The 11,635-nt window shown below is 48.1% G+C and overlaps 1 protein-coding gene across 1 annotated transcript; it reads right to left on the bottom strand.

Moving 5' to 3' along the window:
- Nucleotides 1–356: 356 nt before the first annotated feature.
- MCL1 (MCL1 apoptosis regulator, BCL2 family member) lies at nucleotides 357–7,642 on the bottom strand. Its single transcript, XM_079958289.1, has 3 exons — nucleotides 6,808–7,642; nucleotides 2,720–2,967; nucleotides 357–1,917 (listed from the first exon to the last, which is right to left on the bottom strand). The coding sequence occupies exons 1-3, from the start codon at nucleotides 7,589–7,591 to the stop codon at nucleotides 1,801–1,803; spliced, it is 1,149 nt and encodes a 382-aa protein (XP_079814415.1). The 5' UTR covers nucleotides 7,592–7,642; the 3' UTR covers nucleotides 357–1,800.
- Between the last annotated feature and the right edge of the window lie 3,993 nt (nucleotides 7,643–11,635).

Consider the following 11,635-nt stretch of genomic DNA (forward strand, 5'->3'; position numbering starts at 1 on the left):
TATGGATAAAGGCAGTGCAGTTGGGAAACTGAAGCACTCCTGATGCTGTTTGACTGCAACTCTCACCAGCACCTAGGGTTATAAGCTTCTCCACCACCAATACAGAGATACCAGTCATGGCAACCCCAGGGGCCGCCTAATCCAGGATCCAGCAGTAACTGGCTACTTTTTCACAAGCCAGCCAGGGGCACTCCCCTCCAGAGCCAGCTGCAAGACTGAGTGACAAAAAGGAAAGAAGAGAGGCAGCAAATGGCCAGGCCTTCCAGTAGAGTTTGGCCACAGAGAAGACAGGATGCATACAAATATAGCTTCAATTGTTTCATGTTTCTGCCTCAACAGAAGGCACACACTGCAACCACCTGTGAATTGTTTTATTGGACAGTATTTATGTAAACAAGAAAGTCTGACCATAGCACCATGTTGAGTCTATGCTTTGTTTTAGGTTTTCACATCTGCCACAATCTGGTCTAAACAAAGCTAACAGTACAGCGAAGACTAAACGCAATCGAGTCAAACTGCAAAAACAACTTAACCTCTTGCTCCTATACTGAACCCTTCTGCCTAATAAAGGGTTCAAGAAACCCAAGTCTACAAGCCTCTCTCATATTCTCCCTCAAAGATTCAGATTTATTCCGTGCATAGGCCATAATGTCTTACATTGCTAACTCATGTCAGAAATTTTATTCTTAGAGACAAGTATGACATTCTTTTGTAAGTTTAGCTTAAAATAATTGGCTTTAAAGAAAGCAAGAATCAAAATAAAGAAGGTAAAAAAACTTAAAGATTTGTTGAAAATGCCTCCCCTGGCAACCATGAAGAAAGAAAAACATTTTAAAGAACAAAAAGAAAGGCGCTCAGCTGTACTTAGATGGCTGTTCAGTAAAGTCACCTGGCAGAACCAGGTTGTTATTGAAGTACATAGAAAGGTAGGCCCAGATTATGTGACATTTAGAGGGCTAAAGAATAAAGAGCTGCAAAACCTGAATCTAATTACATTAAAAAAAAACTCTTTTACAACCTTTCCCAAAGATAAATCTCTTTTAAGAGTATACACTTTGTACAGTTTCAGCTACAAATGTACATACATTTCTGCTGACTTCCCTGTGAAGGTTTATACATATTTACACTATTGCGCTCCATGTCTTGTGATAACTTGGGAGCTATGGCAGTGTACGCTTCCAAGGGGAGGGCAGAGGAGAACAGGAAACAAAAACTGAAGGGAGTACATAGAACAGGATCAGCCCTTGATGCAATGAGATGGGTTCAGATTTTGGAGTTTTCTCTCTCCACAGCAGACACAACACACACCTGTGCCAGCGAACAGATAAGGCATTTGCAGTGTTCACCTGAAGGTCCTTCATTTTGCTGACCGCATCTGGCACGTCACCCCTAACACGCCACTCTCTTCTCTGAAGGTGATAATTTAGATACCCTGTTTGGGTGTATGGTCACAGTTCTGTGCAAATAGAACACTACCTAGCACATCCAACAGTTCTTATAAGCCCAATGTGGCTGTGGGTTCATAGTCCAAGCCCAAGACTGTGCTCAGGTGGGCTTCAGTCCTCTTAGCTCCACCACTTGAGGAAGCGGAGTGCGTGTTCCTCGGCTTGAAGGATCTACTCCCAATTTGTAAAGACATCCTTGTTGGTGACATTCTAAAACTGACAGTTCAGACCAAACTTTCCATGGGATTTCGAGGTGTTTTAATTCTCCCGTCAACTTTCAAAGAACGGCTCAGTTTTCTAGTCACAGTAGAACAGGATAGTCCAAGCTAGCTCCTCACTGGGAGCACTCCTTGACTCACCGGATCATGTAAGCCAAACCTGCTCCTATTCCAGCCACGCCTGCAAAAGCCATCAGAACGCTTCTGATGCTGCCTTCTACGTCCTCTACATGGAAGAAATTAACAAATCCCTCCTAGAAAAAAGAATTGCATTGTTAATTGCTGTTAAGCACTGGCAGCCATGTGTGTCTGACTGCTTCAAAGAGAATTCGCAGCAAGAATGGAAGGTAAAACCATGTACAGAGCAAAGTCCAACATCCAGCAATTCTGAGTCCAATCCACTCCCCATTTTCAACAACCGCAACCACGCACACACAATGTTCCCTTTGTGGGAAACCAATTTTAGCGTAGCTCTTTTTAAACATCTCATGACAGATATTCACTCTATTTATGGAGAGTTAACATAGGGAGGATAGGGACGCGGGTGGCGCTGTGGGTAAAACCTCAGCGCCTAGGACTTGCCGATCGCATGGTCGGCGGTTCGAATCCCCGCGGCGGGGTGCGCTCCCGTCGTTCGGTCCCAGCGCCTGCCAACCTAGCAGTTCGAAAGCACCCCCGGGTGCAAGTAGATAAATAGGGACCGCTTACCAGCGGGAAGGTAAACGGCGTTCCGTGTGCTGCGCTGGCTCGCCAGATGCAGCTTGTCACGCTGGCCACGTGACCCGGAAGTGTCTGCGGACAGCGCTGGCTCCCGGCCTATAGTGAGATGAGCGCACAACCCTAGAGTCTGTCAAGACTGGCCCGTACGGGCAGGGGTACCTTTACCTAATATAGGGAGGCAGCCCTAAAATCTGATGAAGCATGCATTCACTTCCAGAAAGATCAGCTACAGGAAGGTATTGGGGTCTCCAGGTTTAGATTTTGACTGGGAGGAGTTACAAGGGAAAGGGGCAGCACAACAACATCTACCATTCAGCCCCACCATGACTCACTTACCCAGGCATTATTGTTGAGGATCCATTCCCGCTTGTCTGTAACCAAAACCTCAGTGATGAGCTCTGCCAAACGACCGATGGCACTCTCCTGATTGATGCGCTTCAGATGTTTGGCAACAAAGGCACCAAAAGAGATGAGAGTCACAATTCGACCCCAGTTTGTTATGCCGTCACTGAAAAGGTGCTTTGCAACTTCTGACACAGTCTTCAGGTCATCCTCTTTCTTTATTTCAATCTTCCTAAGCATTCCTGAAGAGGAGGTGAGCAATAAGCAAGGAACACAGGTGAAAATACTGAAAATTCCATATTTAAGTGTGCAAGAAGTTTTAACAATCAAAATCATTAACAAAGCAGTTTAGTTTTCTCCCCCTCCCCCACTCTTTGCTCTTTGTTTTTGGAAGGATTGAGGTGGTAGTACTTGGTTGAATGAGCAATGGATGGTGGGTGGGCACTGATGTTTAAAACTCAGGGTCAGAGCCTGAACAGATGGAATGTTGATGGGATAAGCTTGCTCAGAAGTCTTACAGGCAAGAGCTTCCCCCTCCCCAATGAGGCAGGGAGTGAATGTGCTGTCCTAGGTGGGAGGCAATTATTACTTATTTTAATTCTGGGGCTATATGAGTTTTTATCTGGTCAGCTGTCTTTGTTGTACAAATTGATTGGTTGGGATTTTGTAACTGTAGGCTCTTATTTGATTATTAATATACTGTATTTCGTTTGATTTCTATTTTGTGCTGTTTTAAAATTCTTTTGCATTGTATTTGCTTCCCATGTTGTACATTGCTTTGAGATTCGTTTAAATGGTTTTCACTTCCCATTTTGATGTTCTACTTTTTTTTTATTTTGACTATCACTTTATGAATTCATTTGAATACAAAGTGATTGTCTGAATAAAAATAAGTTCTAGCACTTCCTGAGAAGAACATTAAAATGTTCTAGAGCTGCTTTAGACTTGCAGATCAGCAGCTGCCTGTTTCAGAGTCCAATACTCAGACAAACTTAACACAACTCCTACTTACAGCCACTGATATCTGCAGCCCTAGACCAAAGCCCAGCTCTAGCATCTAAGTAAGTGCTGCTTCAACTATTTTTAATACAAAACAAGGTATCCAACAGTCGTCATGCTTTGAGCTAGTGGTTCAAGACTTGAATCCTGGCAGTACAATTCTGTCCTTAAGGGTTAAGCAGCCTTCAACTATTAGCCACTGATACTTAAAAGAAACTTGAGGAAGCTGAAATCCAGAAGTCAACAAGGAAGTGACTATAGCTAGTTCATTTTCATGATTCAGGAACAGGGATGCTTGCATCCGCATTTAGGAGTTGCCCCAAAGCAGAGTCTTTATTGTACTGTGGAAAGGCAATGATTCAGAAGGCTTAAAGCAAACCATTAAACAGAAGTCTAATGAAATTTGTTCTTATACACTAGATGAGTGAGCCAAGTCCTAACCCTTCCTAACCCAGAAAACAAACAATACCTCTGTGGGAAGTCTGTGCCATTGTGACTTCTGTATATGCAGGATGTAAGGAATGTTCTACAGGACATCTCGCAAATAGCTACTGTCAAAAGTTTTTCTTGCCCATCCACATTACAAAAACCTGAGCAGCTCAGCCACAAGGGTAGCTGGGAGGGGATAGACAACTGGAGGACACTGACTTAGAGGTGGCAAACCATAGAGGAGCTCTAGGAGTGTTCAAATTACTGGAGGTTATTTTAAGGCTACTTCCCAACTCTACATAGTCAGTGCCCTAGCTAATGTAATATACTAAAATAAAGTCAAATGAGAATGGCAAAGTGCTGTTAAATAGCAAACCTGCTCCAAAGCAACTCCGAAGGAAGTTAGTTGTTCACAGCAGGAGCCAGCTAATCTTTTATCATCATGTTTACAATGAATTATATTTCACTTGCTAGGCAGGAGCAGGATGTCAGCAAGAGCTAATCTGTACCCAGATTATCTTCTGCCTGCAAGAGTTTCTCCCCACCCCCACTGCCAAGCGAACTAAATTCAGTTTCGTTTCTGCTGGGCTTGGTGCTTTCACAATGACTCCTTGCAGAATAACAGGATGGGAAGGCAGGCTGGGCCACCCACAAACCTCTGGCTGCCAGGGTGGCCTCTCAAGAAGCCTGAACTCTACTGGAGATCAGGAATCTGGCCGAAACTGCACAGAACTGAAGTCAACCAACCAGACTGAAATGTGCAACCTTTCAGTCCACGGACACATCAGGAACTTTCCCTTCAACATCCCTGTTTACTCTTTTTAAACTTTGGACACTCTTCCAATTCTTTTTCCTAAGAGCCCCACCATTTCTCCCCTTTACTTGCCCCTCCAACACATTCCCCCTTCCACCCATCGATTTCCTTTGCTACATTCCCATCCCAAGGACACCCTGATCCACTATGTTTAGCTCCTCACCTTCACTTTCCCCCCCTCAGGCCACCTGCTTTCCTCCCTCCCCACTCCCAACCCCTACTCTAGAACTTCACCAGCCCTACAGGTGCTCACCTCCACTTCCATTCACCCCTTACAGCTGACACCCCAAACTTTTCTTTGCCCCACACAAGCTCCTTTCATGCTCTTCCCTAAACACACCTTAGTGAGTGCTTCCCGTCCTCCTCCTTCCCCAGTCCCTTTCCACTTCAGTACCCTGGTGCACTTCCTACTTCCTGTTTTTGCTTTTTTATAACAATAAATCTTGTATTAGTTTTTTGTGAACCACCTTGGCTGCTTTAAGAGAAAGGCAAGATACTAGAATGTCAGTAAATGTGAGATGCTGATAGTTTCCTCCTCTCCACACCCCATGACTTAAGCCCCCCATCAGTTATTACTCCTCACTGTTTCCTCCCAAGCAAGCAAACACCCCCATTTCCTTCCCACACTCATTCTAAGAAAGCCACGCCTCAACTTCAGTGTATGTAATTAGAATAATTTTATTTTAAATGTTGCTTTTCTCTTCAGCCACCCAGGAAATATTGCTGGGGAGTGTTCCAGTTTGTCAGCTTGCCCGACTGGCTTCAACTAGCAATCAGGCACTTGGTGTCATAGGTCCCAGGCAGTGGGGTACACTTCCAGAAGATTAGGCAGGCATCCTCTTGAAAAGCTGTTTTATGCCAACGGGCCTCTGCAGAGGCTTTTATATTCTTAAAATGAAGCAGCCATTGTTGTGGCTAGTCTGTATTTTTTTTATCTCTTCCATAAATGTTGTTGCATCTGTCTCTGGTATTTTGTATCTGTAAATAGTTCCCACAAAAAGGCTGCCCAAATGGGGCCCATGGCCTTCTGCTTCAGGCTTTCCTCACAGGATAAATGAGTCTTTACCAGTCTGTTAGGCCTATGGTCCTTTCTTGCATGTACTTCCTGTTTTTTGTATATGTTTATCATCTTCATTGAAAACAGCTTCTATTTCATTTATTTAATGAGGCATCATCATAGCTCAAGGACACATTTCAGCCAGGCAAAGAACACTTAAGCATGCAAAAGTCAGAGCCTGGGAAAAGGGGGTGTGATCTCAAGAAAAAGCACAATCCCCCCCCACCTCGCATCATCATCATTGTGGACAGAAGCTAGCTTGGGCTGCTTTGGGGGCAAGTTATAATCCCCCCCCCCCAGCCCTTATTTCTTCTTCCCTTGCCCTTTTTCCATCCCCAATGTAGGGTGCCAATCTGGGATTGAGAAGAGGGGGGCGTGGCCCCAGAACAGACTCCTCCCCCACTATTCATTATTATTATTATTATGGCTGTCTCGAATAAGAAATGATTCATCATTTCTTCCCCAGCCCTCTTTGAGGCACCCCTTCCATTTAGTCTCTCTCCCTCCCCGCCCTGCCCCAATTATGACCCCGCAAAAGAGGGTGCCAACCTGGTCCCGGTCGAGGGCAACACGCCCACCTCCCGCTGCTCTTGCGAGCCGCCCTGGCCCCTTTTCAGGGAGGCGTGCAAGAACCTCGACACAACGATGAAGCGACGAAGGCAACCCTCTCGCCCCTCATCTCCCCACTTCCTCCCACCTTGGCCCAACTGCGATTCCAGCCCCGAAGGGGGTTGGGCTGGATGACCTCGGGGTTCCCCTCCCCTCTCTGCTCCCATCACCCACCTTGGAAAGCCAGCTGGTGCTTCTCGAGGATGTTGTCCCCGACCCGCCGGAGGGTCTCCAGCGCCTGCGAGGCGGCGGCGGCGGCGACGGCCTCCTCCTCCTCCTTGGTGGTCCCCAAGCGGCCCAGGAGGCCCTTCAGGATCTTCTTCCCGCCGCCGCCGCCGCCTCCCGACGGCCCTTTGGCGTCCTCCGAGGCGGCCTCGCGCAGGTACCGGCCCACCAGCTCCAGCGTCACTTTGCGCAGGTCGTCCGGGGCGGACGCCGTCACCGCCACCGCCGCCGCCGCCGCGTCGTCGTCGTCCCCCTGCGAGGACGGGATGGACTCCAGCGAAGGGGTGGGCGAAGGCAGGCCGGCCTCGGCGGCCTGGGCCTGGGCCTCGTCGTCGCAGCCGTCCAGCTCTCCCTCAGGGAGCGCCAGCGCCAACGGCCGCGCGCCGCCGCCAACGGCCGTCCCGGCGGGGGAGCCAATCAGCGCGCGGGGCGCTACTTCGAAGGGCCCAATCCGCGCCAGGGGCCCCGCTGAGCCAATCCGCGCCAAGGGCCCCTCAGGGAAAACGCTGGCCCCCCAGCCGCGCCCAATCCGAGGCGAGAACGGGCCGGCGCCCTCAGAGCGGCCGTTGGCGGTGAAGACGGCCGCCGCGGCTGAGGCGGTTGGGGCTCCGCTGCTGCTACTGCTGCTGCTGCTACTGCTGCCGCCTCCGCCGGCCCCCGGGGAGACCGGCGTGGCGGGCGCCATGCTCGGTGCGCCCCCACAATACAACACCACCGACTTCTTGTTAAACATGGCGGCCTCCTCGCAGCTTTCCGCGAACTCCGAAGCTCGTCGCGCAGAGCTGTGAGAGGGGAGCGGCGGCGGCGGGGAGGGTCTTATAAAGGCTCTGACGCGCTGGCGTCAGAAGGGACGTGGCATGCGACGTGGGCTCGAGGCAGTGACGCGGAGGGGAGGGGAGGGGAGGGGGCGTGGCTAAAACAGGCCACCATAGACGTTTAAAGGGTAGAAGCAGCAGCCCGCTTTTGTATAGGGCGCTTCTTGGGTGCTCCATTGTTTAGGGGCGGGCAGGTGGGGGCCGGGTAGTAGTAGTAGTGGTAAGAAGAATAATATTTTTTATTTATACCCCGCCCTCCACGGACAGAGCCCGGCTCAGGGCGGCTAACACCAGTAAAATTACAGTAAAAACATAATTGGGGGGGGGGGGGAACCAATTTAAAATACAGGTTAAAATGCAGTTTAAAATGCAGCATCATTTTAAAAGTAGTCCATAGATCAAAACCACAAGGGGAAGGAAACATAAGGGTCAGGCTGAGTCCAAACCAAAGGCAAAGCAGGCGTCAGGGTGGTTTCCCAGGAGATTGGCCACTTTCCTTCTGATGGTTTGTTCTTCTGTCCCTTTGCCAATCTAGTCCAGCGTCCTGTTCTCACAGTAGACAGGTCCCCTAAGAGCAGGGAGTGCATATGAGACCCGTGGCCAAAGTTTTGCAGTTCTAGATTAGGGTTTTGCCATACTAGATCACGCGGTTTTGGGGCGGGGGGGTTTTGGCGTTTCTAAATTAGAGGTTTGCCATTTTAGATTAGGCTATTGCAATTCTGAATCAGAGTTTCGTAGCCCTAGTTTATGGGTTTGCAGTTCTAGATTAGCATTTTCCATTCTAGTTTGGCAGTTTGCCATTCCAGATTAGTGGGTTGCTGTTCTAGATCAGGCAGGGCAGAAACCAGGAGCGGATGTCTGAGCAAAAAAAACTGAGGCTGAAAGTTGAGTTCTGAAACTGAAAACTGGAACTGTAAACAAGATTCCTGGGCTGAGCCGTGTTTGCTCTCCCATATGTACTCTTTACCCTCCTTCGATTCCAAGGGTGCGTCTGACCCGTTCAGCCACTGTGCAAACACTTGGCTCCGGTTTCTGGATCCTGGGAATCTGGTGAAAACAAATCTCCAAAGCATGAAATCTGCCCAGCCATGCTGTGGGCACCAAGAGAGAAAAAAGTCAGATTTCAGAGCAGCTGTGATTTGGGATACCAGGGAGCCTACCCACAAACCATTAGCAAAGAGAAAACAAATGGAAATAGCCAAGCAATTACCCTTTAAATACCTCTGTCTTATTTTGTGTGGAATGTGTATTTTTTAAATATGCAGCCCATTGCCCATATATTTCAGGTGGTCTTACAACGCCCCTGCTGTGTAGTCCAGCATTGCAAGAACTTGGAAAGAGAGAAAAGCTTACAACAGTCCTGCAATGTTGTCCATTGCTGTGACTCCCATATTGCAGATTGGGGTCTTTCTGTGCTGCTACGACTGAAAGAGAGATCAGTTTACAACAGCCCTGCAATGCAGTCCACTGCTTAAAAATCGCAAGGCTCATCTGGGACTGGATATGGAGTTATGGGACAAGACCACCCATGTAAAGCACCCCCTCAGCTTGCAGCAAAGTCTCTCTCTGTTCAAACTACCCCGGGGTGTCTCCCTCCCTGGGCCAAATCCAGCGCTTGATTTCATGCAGAAACGCCACCCTTAGTTGACTCACTTTGAAATTGACAGGTTGCAATGACCTGCTGATATGAACAGGTTTTCAACATTGAGGCTGTAACCCTTATACAGATTTGTGTGGGAGTGAGATTTATTGAGGTGAGTAGTGTTCACCTGAGTAAGAACAGGAAAGAGGCTTACAGCATCTTAATGGACTTAACCAATTTTTATTATGGCATCAGCTTCCGTGGACCAGACCCCCCTTCCTTAAAGTGCTGTTGTGCTCAGGGCATGCTTGAGGGTTTTGCATAATAGGCATCTGATTGGCCACTGTGAGGACGCTGGACCCTTTGGCCTGATCCAGTAACCAGGCTCTTCTGACTTTCTTATGGAACCCCAGGTCCAGAGGCAGTCTATCTAGATTCCTAGGTTCTCTGCGGTATTTGGCCACTGCGAGGACAGGATGATAGACTTGAAAGGCCCTTTTGCCTGATTCTGTTGCGGGGCTCTCCAATCCACAAAAGCTGATGCCATCATAAAATGTATTAGCCTTTAAGGTTCCACGAGATCCTGTTGTTTTTGCTGCATCAAACCACCATTGTCCAGAAATTGTTTATTTTGAGGAGATGGGTATAGGATGGAGCGATATATGCCACACTGAAGACCTGGGTTAGGAAGAGGAAGAGCTCTTTCTAACATGGGGTAAAGGTAAAGGGACCCCTGACCATTAGGTCCAGTCGTGGCCGACTCTGGGGTTGCGGCGCTCATCTCGCTTTACTGGCCGAGGGAGCCGGCGTACAGCTTCCGGGTCATGTGGCCAGCATGACTAAGCCGCTTCTGGTGAACCAGAGCAGCGCATGGAAACGCCGTTTACCTTCCCGCCGGAGTGGTACCTATTTATCTACTTGCACTTTGACGTGCTTTCGAACTGCTAGGTTGGCAGGAGCTGGGATCGAGCAACAGGAGCTCACCCCGTGGCGGGGATTCGAACCGCCGACCTTCTGATCGGCAAGTCCTAGGCTTTGTGGTTTAACCCACAGCGCCACCCAGGTCCTCTCCTATAAATCCATGGACTCAAAAGTTACTCGTGGCCACCAGTGATTTCAGTGGGTTTACTCTGAGGAGGACTTGGGTCTTCTTTTTAACAAAGTCCTCCCAACGCTAAGCAAAATTGGCCTACCAGAGCAATTATAGCCCATTACCCAGTGTGGTGTAGTTGTTAAGAGCATCAAACTAGGACCTGGGAAACCTGGGTTCAAATCCTCACTTGCCCATGGAGCTCCCTGTGGGTGACCTCATGGCAGCCGCCACCTCTCAGCCTGACCTACCTCACAGGATTGTTGTTGGGGTAAAATGGAGAGAGTGGGAGAACCGTCACTGTTCAAAGAATTTTAAGGTCTTATATATCTATAATAAATGTTCATAAATGTACAATGCAAACACATATATAAATATATAAACCACATAGGAAAAGTCCTAAAGCCATTTTGACTCTTTCAGTCACCTCAAATATTTCTCTGCAAGGTCAAAGGAAATGCAGAAACCTCCCCATTGTCTCTGTCCTCACAAATCCTGCCTTAAGGTAAGCCTGTGACCTGGCTCAGGAATTAAGTACAGTGGTACCTCGGGTTACAGACGCTTCAGGTTACAGACTCCACTAACCCAGAAATAGTACCTCGGATTAAGAACTTTGCTTCAGGATGAGAACAGAAATCGTGCCCTGGCAGCGCGGCGGCAGCGGGAGGCCCCATTAGCTAAAGTGGTGCTTCAGGTTAAGAACAGTTTCAGGTTAAGAACGGACCTCCGGAACAAATTAAGTTCTTAACCCGAGGTACCACTGCATTATCATTACAAAAAAATGGCCAGGCTCCCCAGGGAATCCAGTCAAGTGACCATTAACAGATAGCCTGAAGAAGTGTGCATGCACACGAAAGCTCATACCAATAACAAACCTAGTTGGTCTCTAAGGTGCTGCTGGAAGGAATTTTTTAAAATTTATTTTGTAGGTAACCTGGCAGACAGGGTAAAAACAACGCATTCAGATTTCTGTTGTAGACCGCCTTTTCTGTGATGTAGGTATGATGTATCTGGGGGTGGTCTTGATCTACAGGGTGGCGATTTCAAAAGTCTTTATAAGGCCTTGCACACCATTATTCTGGGTTCCTCCTCCTCTCTCCTGTGTGTGGGGAATGAGGACCCTGTTGCAACAGTTAATAAAGATCAGGCTTCCTAGCTGCTTTGCTTCTCAATATTCTCTGGTTGGCCTCTGTTATGTTCTTCTACTGATACAGAACCTACAAAAGGACTGTATATGGGCTCTTGGGTACCCCATAAGGGAAAAGGAGCAGGGTTTTTTTACTTATATCA

This window comes from Podarcis cretensis (assembly GCF_951804945.1).
Source record: "Podarcis cretensis genome assembly, chromosome: 16".
Classification (NCBI taxonomy): Eukaryota; Metazoa; Chordata; class Lepidosauria; order Squamata; family Lacertidae; genus Podarcis; species Podarcis cretensis.